The 22,534-nt window shown below is 49.6% G+C and overlaps 1 protein-coding gene across 1 annotated transcript in view; it reads left to right on the forward strand.

Moving 5' to 3' along the window:
* ADARB2 (adenosine deaminase RNA specific B2 (inactive)) overlaps positions 1 to 22,534 on the forward strand; it is a 416,009-nt gene that overhangs the window by 382,632 nt on the left and 10,843 nt on the right. Inside the window, exons 7-8 of the mRNA XM_086715061.1 lie at positions 3,569 to 3,737; positions 17,456 to 17,637. Of these exons, the coding sequence (XP_086571187.1) occupies positions 3,569 to 3,737; positions 17,456 to 17,637 (351 nt within the window). The remainder of the gene's footprint in view (positions 1 to 3,568; positions 3,738 to 17,455; positions 17,638 to 22,534) is intronic.

The following is a 22,534-nucleotide window of genomic DNA, read 5'->3' on the forward strand; positions in this document are numbered from 1 at the left end:
TTGGTTGTACCTAGGGGAGTTCAAGAGATTAGACCAAAATCACATACAAAGTCTGGAAGTCTAAAGCACATTCCTGAAAGCCCTATTTCAGGTTTCTGCCCACTGAGTCACAGACGTGTGCAACATATGACAATATCAGTGCACCATAGAAAAAACACATTCAGATGACCTCATAACTGACCACCATCACGATCACCGCTGTGTCACATAAGACAAAGGACACCCACATGACTACACGATAGATGATGCAGACACTATTACAGTAAATACTGGATCTCACCGTAGGTGTACCTTCTGGGATACATACACCTTTTAAAGATGATTTAGAAATTAAAAGTTTATCTGTTGCTTAGAAATACTGTCTTCCATTCCTACTCCTTTCTCCCCCATTTCTGGCTCTCTTTCTGCCAACGGCATTGCAGCAGCCATGTCTCACTCTTTAGACACAGCTGTGCTCCCTAGGTGGGCTCCTTCAATTGCCATTGATCTCTGCTTTCTTTCCAGTCTCTCCTAAAAATTAAACATTCACTTGAAAACCCTGTAAAGCATATGACAATCCTTACTTTATCTTGACATCCCTCTTCACAGGTAAGGGCTCGAGATTGATAAATGCCATAATGAAGAGTCTGAGGACTTAGAGTACTAGCAGCAGATTAGAATATTCCTATAGATTTGGGGGTATCTGCATGCACAAGGCAGGCAGGGTCTCAACACTGCACACCCCCAGGGTCTCCCGGGTGCACTACGCCACAGCCCATGCAGATCCAGTCCATGCAGCCTCTGGCTGGACTGCTGTTTTGTTCTGCTTCAAGTGCCAACTTTAGCTCTCTCTCCCCGCTCACAATAAGGCAAGAAAGAACTGGAGGAAGTGGGCTCACCAACACTCAGAGCACCCCCCACCCCCAGGATGGATCACGCTCATCAGGGAGCATGCTGGGGAAGGCAGCCCGAGACACAGCACTTCCAAAAATAAACACTTTTCAGGAGTGCCTCATGCACCTGGCTCTTCAGGCAAAATTAATCCACCTGAGAACTTTGAGTTAACTCCTACAAACCAATTGTTGACTGAAGCCAGACTCCCTGTTGTCAGGGCATTAACGGACCATAAAGTCTACTGCATGGAAAGTCAGTTGTGCAGAAGCAGAGGGTAAGAATTTAGAAAAGCCTTACAATATATCAGGCAACTTCCAAAGTCTGAAAAATTACACAACAGTTGGAGCACCGAGAGAATGACAAGGACACTATAATTAATACAAAGAGAGGGGCAGAAAGTACCATATTCCCTGAGAAAATATCCCCATCATAGGGGGATATGACAAGCTCTATGACACTGTGGTAAACTGTGGTGTATTGGTCCTCCACTCTCCCAGTGCTGCCTGCCACAGGAAGTTGATGAGATAAGACCCCACCTGGGCAGTGTAAAGAGTCAGGTCAAAGCAAATGTTTGCTCGAGCGTCTTGAGTCATATGAATGATTTGATGTTCATTTTACCATCGTCACCATTACTGTCATCATCTCTGTCATTATATCATCTTCTACATCATTGTCATCATCATGTCTCCTCATCACCATTACCATCGTCACCATCACCCTCATAATCACCACCATTGTCATCATCACCATCATTGACATCACCATCCTGACCACCATTATAATCACCATCATCACCATCATCATCATCACCACCATTATTCTCACATCCATCATCACCACGATCATCACCATTACCATCATCACCATCATCACCATCATCACCATCGTCATCATCACCACTGTCACCATCACCATCACTATCATCACCATCATCCTCATCTCCATCATCACTATCACCATCATCACCACCATCATCATCACCACCGTTGTCATCATCACCATCATCACTACCATCACCATCATCACCACTCACCATCACCACCACCATCATCACCATCTCCATCATCACTATCACCATCATCATCACCATTACCATCATCACCATTACCATCATTACCATATCCATCATCACCATCACCATCATCATCATCATCATGACCACCAGCATCACCATTACCATCATCATCATCACCATCACTGTCATGATGATCATCACTATCACCACCAGAGTCATTGTCATCATCTGATTTCCTAGTGCCATTGAAAGCAACAGAGATTTGTACCCTCATTGTCATCATTGTGGGGCATCCCTGGCTTGCATACCCAGGGCTCAGTCTCTCATCTTGGTTCTTCCTTCTGTGGATGACTTACAGATCAGTCAAAATTGGATCTCATCAAATACCTCATTGGTGAGGATCAAAAAGCAATCTGAAACCTCTTAAAAGTTTACTTTCTTCAAGGAGTACAGCAATCTTTCTCCCTAAGACATGGGCTTGAGGTACAATGGAAATGTAGTCAAAGAACTTCAGTTCCTACAAACAATGATAAAATAGACTGGAAATTACTTTGAGATCTATAAAAGAAGGTATCTATATAAATCCACATATTTTTTATTATTTTATGCCTTCAGTAATGATAAATAAGAGAGAAATCCTATTTCCAGGACTTCAAAACTTAAATAGAACATTTTTAAAGGAAGTATCTTTAGTATCCATGCATGTCACCATATGTATGTAAATGCTGGAATAACTGTGCTATATATCATTTGTATGCAAAGCAGTTAACCATTTCCATATCCCAATATAATCCAGACTTAATGTGCAGAACTTTTTTAAAGAAAGACAGGATAAAAACAATCTTCACCTTGTTCATGCTAGTTCTCCAAATAACCATGGACTATGGGGTGTGGCGTAGGTGTGTGTGCCTCTATGTGGGGGGGGGGGGGGGGAAGGGGGCTCCAGAAAGGAAAGGAGAATATGAAATGGAGGCATGAGGGACCCACAGGAACCAGTCATAGGCTCCATCTCGTCCTCATTGAGACCCTGGGTGACAATGGACACCCTGTTGTACTGTCCATGCCCTATCTCATCCACCCCCATAGCCCAGGAGGCAGGCATCGTGATTCGCCCTAGTTTAAGATGCAATAATTATGTCACAGTGGTCATGAGTAACTTTCCCAAGGTTAAGGAGCTAGGAAACGTAGGGCCTACAGAACACAGCCCTCAGGCCAGATCCCACCCACTTCCTTCTGTATGGCCCGTGAATGAAGCATGGTTTTCACATTTTTAGATGGCTGAGAAAGGTGAAAAGAGTAATATCTCACAACAAATGAAAGTTATATGGAACTCAAATTTCAGCATCCATAAAGTGGAATGCAGCCACACTCATTCACTGACCTGTCTATGCTGTGGCAGCACAGTGAGTGGCTGGACAGAGGCCAAAAGGCCACAGAGCCTCTGATATTTACTGTCTGGCCCATTATACAAAGTCGGCTGACCTGGTCTAGAGGTGGCACTCTGGAGCCCAGCTCTGCACCAGTCACTGCTCCCCTCCACTGGGACACTTATCTGTGCTTCCCCAGACTAGCAGGTGTCCACGGCACGGGGGCCCCCCTCCTCCCACACCACTCTGGGTGGGGATTCACCCTCTGCACAAACAGGGTCCCAGCCTCTCACAGCTGCCTCTTACCTCCTAGTCAACAGCAGTAAACACATCGTCAGGAAGCTCCGTGGACATCTACGCACCAAGATCGAGTCTGGGGAAGGGACCGTCCCCGTCCGGGGCCCCAGCACCGTACAGACATGGGATGGCGTCCTGCTGGGTGAGCAACTGGTCACCATGTCCTGCACAGACAAGATTGCCAGGTAACGGCCCCCTTGCTCACCTCCGCCCAGGTGGCTGCGGCCTGGCGAGGTCTGAGTGAGGGTGGAACAGGGAAGGTGTCCTGGGGGAGCAGGAAGCCTTATCCCTCTGCCTCTCTCACAGGCCACACTCTCAGCTGCATGTGCGTGCCCAAGCAAGGGCCTGGTTGCTGCAGGCTGCGGCCAGCAGGCACTCTCACAGAAACACGGGCTCAGGGCAGCATCACAGTGGTCCAGCTCCACCAGGCTGGCTCACGGGGCCATCGAGAAGCAGACAGAGCTTTCCAGGCCCACCTTTGCTGAGCACGGCCCTGGGAGCCACTCCCCACCCAAGTAGCCAGCCCACCTCACAGACCCCACAGCTCTCCAGAAAGCTGGGCCTTCTTGCCTCCAGCATGTGGGCCCTGCCATCAGATCTCCCTAAAGTGTGACAGACCTTCCAGAAAACGTGTCCACCCATGATGCCAGCTGGGTGGGAGTTCCCCCTCTCTGCCAGGAAAGAGTCTCTTTTTAGATGGAACATCAAAAGTCCCCCCTTGAAGGCTCTGGGCAGGGAGCCAGCAGGAGGAAGAGGGATTTACAAAGGGCATGCAGGTGCCCCTCAAAGGCACCTTGTCCTCAGGGAGAGCCCTCTTGCTCACGACCCCACCACCCTCTTCCTGTGCTCCCAGATGCCATCCCCACAGAGGAGCGTTCCTGTCACTTGGGTTTGGAAACCATCCCAGAGCACCTGGGGATGGCAGGGAGGGAACACTGCAGCAAGAGTTTTCCCCAAGACAGCCGTAAACTGTTCCAGAGCCACCCTAATGGTGACAGTAACAATGAGGTTATTGTTAAGAGTGCATCAAAACATCTCTTGGACACTTGGTTACGCTTATTAATCTGTAATCTGTAAACTAAGTAAAAATAGTGAGTTCTATGTAGATGGGGTCTTGGGGCGAGCCCCACCCCACCCAGCCACATTGCTGTCCCCAAGGTTCTTGGCCTGGAAAGCCCTCGGGTTGGAACTCACCAGAGACAGGAGAGCAAGGTTAAGGAGTGGGGGTGATGTGGAGGCCCAAGGGAAGCCAGACCAGGTGCAAGCAATGGAGGACCACACCTAGAATGTGCCACCACCACGGGGGGGACCTGGAGGCAAGATGAGGGTGGCAGGGTGTCCCCACAGGGCCCAGGGAAGGTGCACCCTCCCAGGTATGGTTCCCGGGAGGTGGACACCAGTGAGGCAGGACTGTCTGCCCATCGGTCGATCAGACGACACCTAGCACAGGGCTGGGCATGCCCACTGCTCCGCAGGTGTTTGCTGACTGGCCAGACGCCTGCTTTACCAGGAGATGCGGTGTGTCTCCTGGGAGGCCAAGAGAGGAGCTGTTGGGTGAGGCAAGAGCAAGGACAGGGCAGAGCGAGGGGAGGCCACTGTCTGTGGGCCGGGGACCCAGGCCTGCCCCAGGCCACTGCAGGCCCTGCACATGGCGCCCCTGCCTCCTCAGACTTCTCAGGCTGAGTGGCAAAGCCAAATTCCCCTGGGGAATTACCAAATAGCTACAGGAAAAGTAGGGCCATTTACCTACCTCCCTGGCTGTGACTGTCAGGGCCAGCAGAGGCGACAGGACAGCCTAATGACAATAAATCAAAGCACTGATTTCTGCATCAAACGAACAGCCCAGACTCGTCAAGCAGCTCATCTTCCAGAAGAAAATGTATTCCTCCTTTGTAATAATCTCATCTATTCAAGAAGCAGGAAAAAAGGGGCAATTTTCACTCAACGGAAATCTTCTGGGTGCCTGAAGATCACATTGGGCTTCTAAATTAACTCTCTGACTCCCTGGAAGAATGAAGTGAATTAACACTGCAGAAGTGTGATTTCATTGTCTTTGGGACCTTAAATGTCAACCGGCAGCAAATCAAATCCGGGATACAGAACACACAGCAGGGCCGTTGTTCACAGGTGTGTCCACGGCGATGCACCTGCTCCGAAGCCAGGCTCCACTTTTTTTAATAACATCTGGAAAAACAAAAGCCCACTTGCATCCCCGCAGGGGGTTCACACGGTACCCTGGGTACACGTGTGGAGACACTGACCATCACAGCTCTGGGCAGCCTGGAAGGTCAGCTGTCTCTCCCTGAGCTGAGCCAGGAACTAATGGACAGAGCCAGGTGGACCCCAGCCCCGCAGGCAGTCCCTCTCCGTGCACTGAGCTCAGGTCCCTACATCTAGTAGCAGGGCCAGTGAGGGCACACAGAGCCCTCCCCTCACTCATTCATCTCTCCAAGCCCTCACCCACCTTCCTACTGCCTCCCAGCCCCATTTTCTCTTCCTCTCTGCCTCCCCGTGTCTGTGTCTCCGTGTCTGTCTCTGCCGCCCCCCCCCCCCAAAAATGCAGGAACTGCTTGCTTCTGCGTGGAAGGGCCAAGCTCAGGGCCCATCTCTCCACAGTGAGGTGCAGGTGTGGCTCTTGCTAGACAGTACTTGCTGGCGCCCCTGCACACTGGGCCAAGGATGGCGGCGATGATGAAGGAAGATCATGCGCTGTGGTGCAGCAGTGTCTGCATGGCCCCGCACACAAGTCGAGGGTGTGAGCACCAATGCGTGAGTTATGTCGGCGCACGCGGCGGGGTTTGAACGGGAGCACACATTGGCATGTGACTCAAGACCACAAGCGTCTGCAACACACGTGATTTGTGCAGAGGCTTCACAAAGGGACCACCCGGTGATGTACATGTGCGTCTGTTTTCTGTCCTGTACAGAAACGAAATCACGCCTAGGGCTTCAGTAACGTTCCAAATAAGGACTCTTCCTACAGAAACACAGAGAAAGTGTTCCAACTCGGAGAGCTGATGCTGCCATCCTGGCACATTTGAGGTTCTGCATGGAGAGTGTGGGTATGAGCTCGGAGATGTGCAAGTCACGTCCGCCTTTCAGGAGCCTATGGCTCGGGGAGGACCCACCTGGCTCTCAAATCTGTAAGCGCAACACGCCACACGCTGGGCAGGGTCTCCAGGGCCTCCAGGGCCAACGTGGCTGATGAGCTGATGGTTTTCAGGCAACTTTGAACACCGACTGTCAGACTTAGCTGTTAATACGAGTCAGATAACAGCGACTCACAGCTAAATAAGTTATATCAAAAATAAAGGCAGGAAACACTCAAAACTCACCGCCTCCTAATTATTTACTGTTATTTGTGCCCTTTCCACACCCATTGTGTCTGTATCTCGGAGGTCCACAGAATGTCAGCTCCTGCACACCTTGTCCCAAATCTGTGCTCACTGGCCTCACACCAGCCCCATGAAATTGGCCACAGGAATGGTACTTACACCATGGAAATTGGCAAAGGTTACAAATCAGTGCCTTTTCTTTTCTGGAGAGCCGGCTGTTAGCAGCACACCAGTGACATCAGAGTCATGCAGGACCTTACCAAGTTATGGACACTAGAAATGACACGTGTGTCCTCTCACTTGGGAGGACGTGAACACATCAGGACAGGAATCAAAACAGGCATGTGTGTGCAGGCGGGAGACACAGGCCTGTCCCATCCCGTCTGGGACCCCAGTCCCAATGCTGCCCCTCATCACTCCTCTGGGGGCCAGAGCCTGCCTCCCTGGTGCCCCCTCTCATCCTCCCTCTGCTTCCCTAGCCCTGTCTCCCTCTCATTCATTCCCACATCTGCTGGCCTGACCCTGGCTGTGCTGTCGTCACACAGCTCATCCTTCTCACCAAGCAAACAAACCCCCCACCAGTGCGGACACACTGCCTTCCTAACATAGGCATCCTGGGAGAACCGTCCACAATCAGCCCCTACCGGAGGCATCTGGCTTCAGTCTGCACCACGTGGGCAAGGTCGTCCCCACGGAGGCTGACAAGGGCACCACCCTCCCGTCCCTCATGACACTAGTGGGTCCCATGGGGCTGCCTGCTCTTCCTACCCTGGTCCACCCACCCCTTGAGCACTACATCACATTCACACTTGCAAGAGAAACAGAGAAGTGGACAGGTATAGGAGAAAGGGTGACGGAGGCAGTCCTGGCATCTGAACCCCAGAGCCTGCGTGTGGGACGTTGTGAGGCAGCCAGACCGGGAGCAGACGACCAGGCCAGCAGGGGCTGCCGAGGACAGTCATCAGTGAACACATGGAAGCTCCTGGCTGTTGCTGCGGGAGAAGAGCAGGAAAGACAGAGCCGTCTCGGACTTTCCAGCCACTCCCCCATCTGATGAGGCGCCAAACCCTGAAGTTGTGTGCCTTCACGCGGCACAAACAGGTGCCTCCCATTGGCGGTCAGGAAATACCGCACCAATGTGACCTGTCTATGCCCAGAGCAGCCACAACGTCCAACGTGAAAAGTGTGGCTCGGGGGGCCCAATGGGAACCAGAAGCTAAGGGCCTACTTCCTTCCAATGGCCTAGACGGCCTGTCAAATGCAGGGGTCCAGCCTCCACTGACCCCTCACGCTGCCCACCGGCTGCCAACGCTAACGGTTATTTGTGCTGCCCAGAGACTGTCAGGAAGGGTCACAGACAAGTCTAACTGCTGACTGTCATCCCAAGGGTGTGACCCCAAAGCTGCTTGGACCCACAAGCTGTGTCCACACAGTAGTTCAGAAGTTTCTCCAATCGCAGGTGGAGTTGTAGTCGAGCAGCCATGAAACAGAAATAGTCGGCTGACTTAAGTACCTATCACATGTGACTTTTCTGTATTTAGATAAAAATAAATGAATAAAATTGTATTTTTAATTAAGGTAAAGAAAGTGCATCCACCAGATTTGCAAATCCCTTCATATCCGTGTGTAATGAACAGGGAGCCGCCAATGTCTAAAGACCTAAACAACCAGCACAGCAACATTAGTTCTCTCCTCCCAGAGATCAAAACCAATACACAGGGGTCACTTTTGGATCAATGACACGTAAGCAATGTAAATTAAAGCACCATACATACACTGAGTACGACGATTTCGTGACTAACAATTGACGTGATTTTACAACGTCAGCGGTAAGAGTGTAAACACGGATTTACAGCACAACATGTTATAGAAAGCTTGAAATTTTTACAGTGGTTTAAAATGAGCCATAAGATATTGTGAATACATTTCCTGGATTCCAGCCATTGGATAAGTGCTCACACTGCCTGCGTATTCTCTACGGCTTCCAGTTGGTCTTTTGTGTCCTCTGGCCTTGCCTGAAGACCACCCCCCACCTCACCCTGCCACAGCCCTGCAGCAGCAGCCGCATCCTGGGTGAGCAAGATGACCGAGTGCCCCTGTTCCCCACGAGGACAAGAGCCTCACTACAGAGAAGGTCAATCCCCCCTAGGCCAGCAATATGACTCTCTTCCACAAGCCCTCTAGGATTCTCTGGAAATCACATAACTAATTCTGCCCATTACGAGGGGCTCAGCCCTCCTCAGAGATGGGAGCTCCTGTGTACATCCCTCTGTCCACAGGCAACTTTTCTACCCTTCAAGACGGACGATTCAGGGCTCACTCGGCCTGGTCCCCCATCCACCTGAAACACCACCACCACCCCCCAAGGATCTGAGGCTCAGTGACAGGCAGAACCCCGCCTATGTCACCTGGAGATCTCCCACCCACCTCTGAGCAGCAAGAACAACGCTGGTTATACATCAGTGCTTGTTGGCCTCAAAGGACCATTTTTCACCTGGGAAGAGTCTTGTCTCATGGAAGTGGCCTGTTTTATGCCTCGCCCCCCCAGCAGATGCTACATATAAGGGAGTGAGTAGAAATCATGTGCACCCCTGGGCCCCCCACCAGGGTTGTAGAACACACAGACTGTGGCAGGTGCCCATGGATGTGATGCTCACGTAGCCATCTCGAGACAGAAAGGGGCTGTGGATGGTGCTGCTGGCTCATCGAGACTACCCAGGAGCAACGAACCGAGTCCAGCCCTGTGAGGGGACAATGGACTCAGAAGCACAGACTTCCTACCACTAGATGTGCAGGCTGGGGTCCCCTCCCTGTCGATTGCCCCGCGCTGCAGAGGGGAGAACATGGGAGGGTGGCCAGCGCCTGGCCAGGAGCCAGGTGGCCTGTGCCCAGCGAGGTTTCCTGCATCTCAGGGGCAGGGGTGTCACAGCCAGGAGGGCAGGGCTTCTGTGGCCTGGGACAGTGGAGAGGCGGCACCCAGCCACGCCTGTAGAGTGAAACCACACAAGCTGAGCAGCTGGCAAGGCTCTGGGCCCAGGATGCAGAGAGAGTGGACAAAGGCCACAGCTACAGATGCAAACCTCATACGGTTTCTCTCAGTAAGTCCAGTGCTCAAGCAACCGTCCAAGGTGAACAGGGCAACCGCTGGCATGGTGATGTCATTCCATTAAACTCCTGTCCAAAGGCAGGGGACCCAAGACCTGAGAAGCGTGTGTGCCCGAGTTAACACAGCTAACCACATCTCCTCTCCTGAAGGCTTCATTTTGGACACAGGTGGGTCCCTTGCCTGATGGAGCTCATGCTCAGCTCCTTCTGGAAGTAAGGCCTGGGGTATCCTGCGCAGTCGTGGGGGGCACCTGATGGACCCCTACCCCAAGCCCAAAAGACAAACACTGCAAATCAGAGTATTGCTGCCCTTTTGATGGGAAAAGACACCCCAGAACCTTGAAATATGGAGATACAGACTAATTTTTTTTCCCTTAAAACATAATTTTGACATTGAACATGCACAAAACGAAAGGTGGTTTCTTTTGTTGGGAACAAAGTCATCAGAATCACTAGGAAAATTCTTGGGTCATCAAAGTCTTTTGAAAGTGAAATAATTTCTTCTTTGTAGATTCTGTAGAAATGGCATAAATGCTATCTTGACAATAAAAGTGGTCTCAGTGCTCCAGACCCGGGGGGGTGGGGGGAGGTCAATCCCGTGTGGATGAGCTGGCTTTGCACGGAAAACCAAACCAAACCACAAAGTTCCCGGCTGGAGGTGGCCCCCAGATGGGGGCAACTGAGCAGAATCAAGACCAAGCAGTCACACCCACTACTGCCGAGGAAGAGCTCAGAGCAAGCCCGACCCCGCAGAGAGGCTTCCCCTCCATGATAAAGTCAAACCCAATGAAGAGATAGGAGAACAAGGTGGAAAGCAGAGAAGAAACCACTGGTGATACCCCAGCAGACCCAGAAGACAGCCGCAAGCTTCTGCTCAGTTACCCAGAGCCTCCCACCTCTGCTCACAGTTCCTGCTGTGCACAGGTGGACAGACGGCCATCCCTTATCCCGTGTGCAGGCCTGGCTGTGGCAGATGGCTGGCCATCCCTTATCCACCCTGTGCTCATGGTGCCCTGCAGTCTGTCTCAGAGCAATCCATCCATCAGCATGCTCCCGTCGCTGGTCATCTGGGATGCTCCCACCTGACTGCTACTGGGAAGAAAGTTTCCCCTAATGTCTGCACACAAAAGTTTTTTCCCAAATCTCCAAGTATGTATTCAGATATACTCCCCTCCGTGGGTCATAGACCCCACCATGGCAGAGGGGAAACAGAAGGTTCTCATAAACGAGACAGGCTGGGACCTCCGGGTGGGCCACAGCAGGTGCACTGGGCTGGATGGTAGCCTCTAAAAAGATATTCCATGTCCTCACACCCAGAATCTGCAAATGTGCCCTTACAGGATGGGACTCAGGTGTCCTCACACCCGGAACCTGTGAATGTGCCCTTACAGGACGGGACTCAGGCAAGCATGAGAGGAGGAACTTACCCTGGGTTATTCAGGCTGGTTCTAGATCCTCATAAGAGACAGGCAGAGGGAGCTGGGGACAAGGAGAGGGCACACAGAGGAAAATTCCATGTGGGGGTGGACACAGAGGCTGGAGTGACATGTCCACGAGCTGAGAACACCAAGGATGGCCAGAAGCCAGCAGAAGATCCAAGAAAGGTCTGGCACAGACTCTCTCAGAGCCTCTGGAGGCTGCACAGCCCTGCCCACACCTTGACTTCAGTGTTCTGGCCTCTGGGACTGTAAGAAACCCCCCGGTTTGTGGTGTGTGCCACAGGGCCCCAGAAGACCAGAACAACCAGGTAAGAGGCATTACTCAGACCAACTCATTTGCTCCTTGGAAATTATGGAACCAGAGAAAGTCATAGTAAAGTCAATTCCCAAAATGCACCCTTCAAGATCGCCATGGTAAAGCCTGGGTGTAACTGCGGGAAATGAGTCGTTTCACTGGGTCAATGAAAGCTGACCTTCAAAACCACAAGTTGACGTTGCGTAGCAGCACAGCAAAGAGCAGTGCAACTTCCCTTCAAAAAGATCAAACAGCAAACACTGCACATCCGCGAGACGGGAGGGACAGACGGCACCAATGCCACTGCCATGGTGCACTGTCCTGAATGCGGGGTCTGCTCGTCCGCTATCTACAGCCTCACCGACAGGCAAACGCCCACCTCCCAGAAGGATAGGCAAACCAAAGCCATGCTTTTTGCCTTTGCCTCTGAGAATCCAAAGTTAGCGGCACATAAAAATCTAAATCTTCTGGAACTAATGTTCCTTTAGATATGGTTTCTAATTTTAAGTACCTGAGCTTGATTATTGATCACAATGTGTCTTTAAATGAACAGATTAAAACTTTCTCCATAAAAATGAACTGTAAAAAATTATAGCTGTTCTCTGGGGAGTGAGGCACTGTCTGACTTCTAAACTTAGATTCCAGATGTGAAGAGTGCTTTCTCTGTGTGCCATGCCACCCTCCCCACCTCCCCACCCCAGCCCCCCATCTATGGCTGCGTCCCCCTGCCTCCCCGTCCCAGCACCCCCCCTTCCCGCCCCAGCCCCCCATCTATGGCTGTGCTCCACCCCACCCCCCATCTATGGCGGTCGTCTTGTTGAAGTCTCACCAGCCTCACCAGCTCTGCAGAAATCAACTGGAGGTGTTGGTCATTTTCCAGTCTCGGAATACAGGTCCTTGTAAAATAGGTGCTTCCTAGATACCCAACCCCAGAGTGCTTGCAGCCTGGTTTAACAATCCTCTCGCACCTCCTGTACCAGAGATTGTGTGGTAACCTTACTATAGCTTCTGCACCAGTCTTACCTAATCTCTAGTGATAAATTCAATACTATGGATCCAACAGAGAAGTAGGAGCAACAGTCAGGGACACTGTGTGTCTGCTGCCTCCACTGCTTTTGCAACAACAGCTAAGGCAGGCACACATGTGAGTATCAACCCACCATCCACAGCCATCTACCCCAGGACGCTGAAAAGGGCTGAGAAACTCGGTTTCTGCAAAACAAGCTAGAGACCTGGTTGGCCCACAGGAGACAATACCAAGAGCGTGTTGGCAATGTGGCAGTACAGGCCAGACCACAGACATCTCATGAATAGTACAGATGTTGGCTGGACGTGCTGGGGGTCCTGGTGATGGGGCTGAGAGAAGGACACTGGGCCCAGGGACTTGAGAAGCAACAGCCTTGAGCACAGGTCTGTGCAGAAAGAGCCTGTGTGGCACACGCAGTGTTGGAAGCTTCTTCACCTTACAGTTTCCATCTTCACAAAAGAAACAAAAGATATTCCCTAGAGTAAGTAACATGTGACGTTTGTCCCCCAGGAGCCAAGGGGCCAAATGCAGCCCCTGTAAGGGGGGTCATGGAGTCCAGCTCTGAGAGTCAGCCAGAGCCCCAGCACAGAGCCCACGTTCGGCACTAGAAACCCCACACACCCTAGAGACCGTTGCCCCCCATATGCAGAACTTGTCAGGACCAAGAATGGAACGACCTAGTCACAGAGCTGCTGTCTGTCTGGTGAAAGCGTTCACAGTATACCAGTCTGTCAGGGGCAGATGGAGCCAGAAATGTGATGTCGAGAGGGAGGACACTTCCCAGGTAGGTTTCAGAGCACAGAAACAAGACACCATGTGAAGGAGAATTTCTTCCAGCTGAAAACACACAGAAGCGGCACATCGTCCTGACCCCAACCTGACCTCCAGGGCACCTGTGTCCCCTACGTCTGCAGTCAGAGCCCACATCCACTGCACACGGTCCTGCACTGTCCGGGCTACCCTGGTCGCCATGACATAACCAGACTTCCTGAGGGGTTACTGGGAGCAAGGTCACCTGGGAAAATGCAGTGGATTGCACAAGGCTTGTCCACTGTCTGTAACAACCACCCCCAAACCTAGTGGCCTCAAACGAGTCATTTGTTCTGTGTGCAGACCTTCAGTGTGGGGGACGGGGGCTCAAGAGGATGTCTCATTTGGGCTCCATGGGGTCAGCCAGGGCAGCTCCCTGGGGCCAGAGGGCCTCCTTTAGATGGCACGCTCACATGGCTGGCCAGCTGGTGTTGACGATCCGCTAGGAGCTCGGCCAGACTGTGGGCTGAGACCGGGTTCCCCTTCATGGACTCCTGGGCCGGGATCCATAAGGAGATGGTCTTGAATCCATTTTGAGTTGATTTGGGGGTATGGTGTCAGGAAGTGGTCTGGTTTCATTCTTCTGCATGTAGCTCTCCAGTGTTTCCAGCACATTTATTAGAGACTGTTCTTGCTCCGTTGTGTATTCTTAGACCCTTTGTTGTAAATTAATTGACTGTATAAGCATGGGTTTATTTCTGGGCCCTCTATCCTGTTCCATTGATCTGTGTGCCTATTTTTATGCCAAGTAAGTGTATGTCTGTGATGGTACTTGAAGACGGTACCACGGACCTCACTGTAATTTTACAGAGTTACATCTCCCCACGGGGCCACATCAAGGTGGCAAAAACAGTAGGCAAGGACCCCAACTGTCCACAGTATGTAACAGTCATCACCATCCTGTCTCATGTGCCAGGCACACACCAGCGGTGACCACCTGAGCCAGGACTCAGAGGGCTCACCCCTGCGACTGTTTCCGCTGGTCCTTAGAAGCCACAACTTGAACTGAGCATGGAGACGACATCTCCTGGTGAAAGAAATGCAGCTTTTCCCAAGGCGCTGCCTCCACTTATCTCTGGTATTTCCGTATTCCGTGATTGACAAACAGACAAAAAGATATTTATTGAGGGATTATCTATACTGAAAACCAGACAAGGGATTTTTTTTCTCTGTCAACATTGCAGAAATATCAGCTGTTTGAACAAAAGGAGAGGTATATTCATTCGATCCTGGACACTGAAAATTCCCCAGTTTATTTTCAGGAAGACATTTGGTATTACTGATCAGGTTAGCTGAATGAGTTTAAACTCCTATAGCCAGATAAGAAGAAGGCTGATTTTCTCTTTATTATAAAGGTTATTGAGAGGGAACTAGATATAGAAGGTATTTGGGGTTTTTTTTGACAATCCCACAGACTCAGAACCACTTGAATATGTTCCAGAAGTCTGTTCAGCACCAATACTTGGATGGCCCACAGGATAGCGCTGTCTCTTCTGGAAGTACTAATTTTCTTGTTCAAGACTTGGCTTATTTCAAGCAAGCACTTTGTTATCAATGGGGGAAATGTCCATTTACCTGCTTTTAATTCATAAGGAATGTTCAAACTTCACTAGCGGTCAGAGAGATAACAAGACACCACTTCAGCCACCTGCGTCCCGGAACGCTTTGCCATCCCATCAATGGCGACCTGGCCTCGTAACTGCGATTTACTACGTCTGTGACCCTTGCTGCAAGAGCGTCTCCCAAAGCAGGAGATCCTACACGTGGGTCAGGAGTAAAGCATACACTTAAACCACAAATATTGCACACCTCCAGAGTGAAAGGGATTACTCACTACATGTGCTGTCTCTCTGTTTCTTGGCGTACCTTCAAATCTGGGAAGGAGGTATTCGAAATCCCAAATGAAGTGACTCTGTTGAACTTGTCCTCACTTTCTGGTGTGTCCTTGGCCCTGCCCAGAAATACAGTCTCAGATTTAAGGGAAGGAACCCAATCCCTCAAAAACATCAGTGTTCCTTCCATGGAAAGTTCATGTACCTCCTCTCCGGGATTTTGTGGGAATTCTGTAATTCATCAGTGAAAAGTGAGGGAAAGGCAGCCTCCCCAGGGCCCCAGCTGGTGTGCCCGCTTGTACAGTCAGGTGGGAACAGAAACCTGGGCAGAGGCGACATCATCAAGTGAAGGGACTCCTACAAAGTAGTGAGAAGTACATGTGCGGCCTTCAGAAATGTGTGCTCCTTCAGAACTTTGCCACATGTACTTTTTAAAATTAGATAATAGCTAGCTAGCTAAATAGATGATAGATAATAGAAAGATACATAGATAATAGATGATGGATACGTTGATAGATGGATAGATTGACAGGTAGATAATAGATGGATGATAGATACATATATAGATACACAGATATCTCCAAAGGACAGCAGTTTCACGCCTTTCTAAAAGAAATGATGTGACTTACAGAAATGACCACAATTATTTTTTAAGTGAAGTTATGCAAATCTGATAGACTAAAGTAAATGTTTCATAAAACCAATGACTGTTTAAATTGTAGGACTAAATTGTTTGTATATAAATATTACCTTTTATATTCCATTTGAGTTTTATGTAGATGAACACATTACTTTAATGACCCGCGTTTGCGGGGAGAGCAGGAGACTCGCTCTCTCGGTTCCCGCCCGCCAGATGGCTGCCTTTTCTTGCATGAGATTAAAACATGTCTCTCATTCACTGTGATGCTTCTGAGGCAAATTAATATCGCCAGCTAAATTGCTTGTGTTTTCGGAATAAAATTTAAAGAGAACTTTTTAAAGCGATTGGTGTCACAGGTTCTCAGAGCAGATTGCTCTCCAGGTAGGGCATGCTGGTTTTAAACATGCGGTAATTAATGGAAAGAATTCTGTGTTAATTGACTGCTTCAGGAAAGGGAAATATAATGACTCCTTATTAATCATGAAAAGAAATGTACAGCGTGGAGGCACCACGGTAATTGCTCTAACAGCGGAGAAATGTTAATTAATGAAAAGAACAATGATGTAAGAAATTAGCTGCATAATGTCAGCCTCCAACGGAGGGTGGGTTGGGTTCGAAACACGTTATTTACAGTGGAAACCACAAACCGTTGCCTCAAACAGATACATGTAACCTTGTACCACCCAAGTTTAGGGGGAAAAGTCTTAAAATGCTGCTGTCATCTTTGCTTGCAGAAGCAAAAACACCTGCCCGGGGCTATATTTATGTCACAGGAGAGCGGCCTTGTCCTTCATGTCTGCTCTGGGCTTCTAAAACCACAATCTTCCTCAGAGCAAAACAGGGCCATTTATTAATGTCATTTAATTTCCACACAACAGGTCATTCTGACTGCTGAGGACAAAAGGAGGAGAAAGCATTTTTCCCTAAACTGAAATAAATAAACTCCCTTCTGATATTTCCCTGCTCACGTAAAGAAAAATTCAGATTTACTTTGGGGACACTGTCTTTTTTTTAACCTAATTTCAAGTCCCTGAGAGAATATGTAGCTTCCAGTCAATCTAACAACTCATTTTCCAGAAAAGGAAGCCGCGTTCATTAAAATGCAGAGCCCCCCATCAGACCCCTGCACGGCATTGAGGGGCTCAGAACCATCAGTCGCCTAAGCTGGGGTTGCTCCCGGTCTGTGTGCCAAGGAGCTTATCCTTTGGCCTGCTTGATGGGGGGTCACAGCCCCCACAGCCCGGGGCCGAGGGCAGGAGGGGAGGGGGTTCGCACAGCACCCCCAGGTGGAGGGCTGGCAGGGAGGGGGGGCTCTCACAGCCAGTGCCCTATGGGGAGGGGAGGAGGGAAGGGAGGCTGCTCTGGGGGCACAGAGGGTACCCACCTTCGGGGGCACCGCGCTGATGCCCTTTCCTTCCAGGTGGAATGTGCTGGGACTGCAGGGCGCGCTGCTCTGCCACTTCATCGAGCCCGTGTACCTGCACAGCATCATCGTGGGGAGTCTGCACCACACCGGCCATCTCTCCCGGGTGATGAGCCACCGGACCGAGGACATCGGCCAGCTGCCGACCTCCTACAGGCACAACCGGCCCCTCCTCAGTGGTAAGAAAACCCTCCCCGGAGACGCGCACCAACGCCCTCCCATCGGCCCGCCCCATGGGTCCTTACTCGGGCACACTGTACCCATTTTGGCCAACGGCTATTTAAGATTTAGCGAGCAAAGTTACAAAGATCCGAAACAAAATGAGAGGGTCACGGTGCATCCCGCGGGCAGGAGTGGGCAGCGTTCTGAGGGGGGCACAGACCAGGACTCAGCGCACCACCTGACCACTGTAACTAGGGGTCTGCAGTGCCCACGCGGTGAAACGCCAGCTTAAGTCTTAGACTAGATCACCTGGGAGAGAAACAGGAAAATTAGAGGTGTTCAGTGCTGCGGCTCAGAGCTGGGCCGGAGATTCACTCCCAGGATTCTGAACTTTCTCTAAATGACATTATCAGGGTGATAATAGTGCCCCACGGGGTGGGAGTGGGAGCAGGCACGGTTCATGAGCAGCGCTTTATGACATTTGGCATGAATTTAAGAAAAGATACCTCCACATTTGTTCATTCTGCACACCGACCACCGACCACAGGCAGCACCTCGCACCTGCTGCTCCAGGAAGAGCCTGGGGCTGGGCTGGCGTGACCAGTCAGGTCCCCGCTGCATTACACGTGAGATCCCGTTCTTAGGACCCCAGACCCTGAGCCAAGAACCACCTCTCTGTTGCTGAGGCAGGAGGTGTGGCCCTCAGGCAGTAGGTCTGAAATCAGCGTGGGTCCAAAACTTGTGTCCCCTGTCCTCAAATCCCTGTGACCATGTTAGAGTCCGGGGGCTCCATGTGTCCAGGGAGGGAGCCTTCCATGCAAAAGTCTGCACACTTCAGCAAGGCCTGAAGGTCTGCACACTTCATCTGAAACGGGGTCACAGAGTCTGTCCAGGAACGCAGGACAGTCACCATCTTTTAGGGTCTCACCTTTCTCTGCTGGTCCCCAGGGCCACTCCTTTGTGGCAGGGGGTCCATTCTTCACCACTGTCCCAGGGGCCAAGGTAACACGATCGGCAAGGCAGGGTTTCCTCAGCACCATCCTCGCTCGAAACCCTGTGCCCAATACTGCAGGGCCCTTGACTCGAACCAGAACCGATTCCGGGCATTGACGGGCCTGTGGGTGGTCTTGCTGGGGGGCGAGCGCCTGAGGGGCCCGGTCTGCACAGAGCGGTGAGGACACAGCACTCGAGTCTCTTTCTGGGAGCGGCCACACCGCCAACACGAGGGAAGGACACTCAGCCACTCGTCCTTCTCAACAAACACGGTGCACGACGCCTCATCACACCAACCGTCTCCATGTCACAGGTGTGGGAAGAGGCTCCTAGAAATTCAGTCACTTGCTGCGATGCTCCATCCATTGACATGGGGCAAGGATTCGAACTCGGCTTGACTACAGAGCTAAGCTCTTTCATCTTTCCACACTGCATCCCGTGGCCCGCACCATTTAACTGATGCCTATATTTTTAATCCCATAAAAATTAATAATGCAAAATGGGAGCAGCAAACCAGCCCAGGGCTCGTACAGCCCTGGAGGCTCACTGCCAGCTCACCCAGCGTCAAAGTTTATGAAATTACATTAATTTTTTTTTTTAAGTTTATGTATTTTGAGAGGGGGGGATGGGAAGGGGCAGAGAGAGAGAGGGAGAGAGAGAATTCCAAGCAGGCTCTGCACTGTCAGTGCAGAGCCCAACACGGGGCTCGAACTCAAGAACCATGAGATCAAACCTGAGCTGAAATCAAGAGTGGGACACTTAACTGACTGAGCCACTCAGGTGCCCCACATTTATTATTTTAAAGTTAGTAGGTTCAGGTGTAGTTCAGTTTCAACCTCTTTCTTTTATTTTTCCTTTTTTTTTTTTCCTCAAAATGGCAAAGAATATTTACTTCTTACAGTTGAACTGCCAACACAGCTCCAGAGCAGACCCCAGGAGATCTAGAACTACTGGTTTGGTGCTCAAGTCCAAAATTCCCATCTCGGGGGCGCCGCAAACCACAGTGAGGTTCTTAGTTCCTAAGTAATTGTGAGAGAACTCTGATCTGTCCGCACGGGTGTCACGTGCCATCTTTTCCCAGGCTTCCAGCTCCTCGAGTGGCCTCTCTCCTCTACGTTCATCTCCCAGTGAGGAAGTTACTTAAGCCCCATGAGCACAAGGAATACAGAAAGCAAATCCTTACCAGCCTCCGCCAGTGGCTGCTTTTCATTCATCCTTTGGGTACCACACAACACTGCCGGCATCCATTCTTCTGGCAATGCTTTTTAAAAATCCTAAGTTCAACTTGGAACATGTACACATAGATGAAAACAGGAATTGTGAATTATAAGTGTGACACAAGTGAATTTTTTTAAAAATGTAATTAGAGAAATTCAGAACACCTGAAATCATCAAGTGGCAAAGCGCCTGAGACCTACGTGAACCCCCGCCCCGCCATCCAGAGGGGTAGTCACCCCTATTTACAACCAGGACAGTGACTAGACACTTCAGTCTATGCTTAGATGCCTATTTAAAATACCGTATGGGGTACCTGCATGGTTCAGTCAGGCGTCCGACTTCGGCTCAGGTCACGATCTCACGGTTTGTGGGTTCGAGCCCCACATCAGGCTCTGTGCTGATAACAGGGAACCTGCTTCGGATGCTCCACCTCCCTCTGTCTCTGCCCTTCCCCCACTCATGCACTTGCACTCTGTCTCTCTCTCTCTCAAAAATAAATGAACATTAAAAAAAAAATACAGTTTTTATTATTGCCGAGATGCAAAGAAGCCCACGCCATCCATGGTTTCTCACCTACATGCTTTTAACTGCAGTGACTGCATTGCTCTGATGGATATTTAAAAACCATCCAAGTTTTGAAAGGAAATCATCAGGATTTTTTGCAACAGAAGAGAGAGAGAGAGATCTTATATAAGGATGATAATGAAACACACTCAAACAAGCACATGAAATCTGCTTGAAGATTCCCTCAAGGTCAGTTTGCAAAATTGCCCGAGAAGATGAAGCCCACATATTAGTGCAGGAGTCCTACGTTTAGCTAGGGCTCAATCAGTTCTGGGTTAATAAGAAGCACCCGAGCTGAAAAGATGCCCTATTGACACGGTTATAGGGTATACTAATGTCCTCCAAAGAGATCTTGAAACATTCTGCACATACCAGCCTATACCGACGGGCAAAACACCACAATGTGGACGTCCACACCTCGGCTGCTGAGCAGCCCGAACCCTTCGGCAAGAGTCACGTCACCAGGTGGGAGCAGCCACCATAAAGGAGCTTGCCTTTCCCGTTTCTCAGCATATTTGATATGGTGAAAAAATGGTGATGATGACAATCAATAAAAATCTGTGCTCTGAATACTCATCTTTTTAGGAAAACATAAAGTGACATACAAAGTGACTTTGAAGCCTGTTCTTCCAGACCGGGGGTATGGTGTGTCTGAGCTTCCAACCTCAAAGTTGAAGAAAAATAAGTTTATTTTTCTTCATCAAGAAAAACAATCCCAGCCAAGGCGGAAAATCTGGGTGGAATGCACAGGTTCTGTATTCCTCTTAACAGCATATTTAATGGATCTGGTTTTCAACAATGAGCCTTCGTAGTCCACACTGAAGATAAAACTTACAATTAGTTTTACAGCCCATGGCAAGGTCTTGGCAACGAAAATGATATCCAAGAGATGGACGCAGGGAATTGGATGTCAGAACCGCGAGTTCTTTCGGACCCCTGGTTCTTGTGCACGTGATGGAAATCACAGGATCGTGATAAGCAGACATCGGTTGTCTCCCTTCCCAGTGCACATCTTCCCAGAAGCATAAAAATGGCTAGCTGGCATGTCAGAGCCTTTTCAGACTCCATGTTTCTCAAGGAGCTGAATGTGTTGAAATGTCTACCAACACAGTCTGTAGATCCTGCCCAACACCACCTGCTGGTTGCACTCCAGACACCTCTCTTTAGGGAGCGGTAGTGGGTGGGATGGAGGAGGAGCTCTGTCGCCATGCATAGCCATGCTTTTGTGAGTTCCAGTGTCCAAAGTATTGTCACTCAAGCTGTAGAATCTGACGGGGAGAGCTGCGCCTCTTTAATTCAGGAGAAATTTCTGAAGTCAATGGTCATTAATAGTGTCTTGCAAAACAACCCAGTGGGGTAGGAGCAAACATTGTCTTTTATGCAGATGGTAATGAATTCGCAGTATTATTTTTATACTAAAATAAACACTGGTTTATTATGGAAAAACCTACAAATTTTTCATAAATGTTTAGGATAAAACACATGAGCTTAAAAGTGTATCTGAGCAGCTGCTTTGTCTTGGGGTTGTTAGAAGTAGAAATTTATCTCCTGAGCCCTTGAAGGAATCTTTGGTAGAAAAAGATTATTATAAATCTTGCTAGAATAATCTAAAGGCAATCCTAATATTTTTGCCTAAAGATTGAAATGTTAGATTCAACAAATATTTAATAAGACATTTCCATAGATTAGCACTGATCTCCCCCTGCAAATCAGATGGCACATAGCTTATGATAAATTTACAATTATAGAAAAACCTTGTTTTAGTTTTCTGAGGAGTTTTTCCAAAAATACTTGTATATTAGTCAAGTTACATTTAATTTCCCCCATGATTTTAAGGAATTCGTTCACCAAAGTATTTGAACACCAACCTTAATTCCATTGCTCTTGAAATTTTTACCCTTTAAGGCAAATACTTCCATTGTTAATACATTTCATTTATGCAAACATCAAGAAGTTGGTCAACATAATCCATACTTACTTAATCATTCAACAAATATGTATTGATTGCCTAGACATACCATGGACAGTTAGTTACACCCCGGGAATGCAGCAGTGAATGAAACGGTCAAAAACCCATGCCCCAGGAAGATTACATTCCAGGGGGGACAAAATGAAAATGCTTTGCAGAAAAATAAAGCA

The sequence above is a fragment of the Puma concolor genome, chromosome B4 (genome assembly GCF_028749965.1).
Source record: "Puma concolor isolate L17-30 chromosome B4, mPumCon1.1.hap2, whole genome shotgun sequence".
NCBI classification, from domain to species: domain Eukaryota; kingdom Metazoa; phylum Chordata; class Mammalia; order Carnivora; family Felidae; genus Puma; species Puma concolor.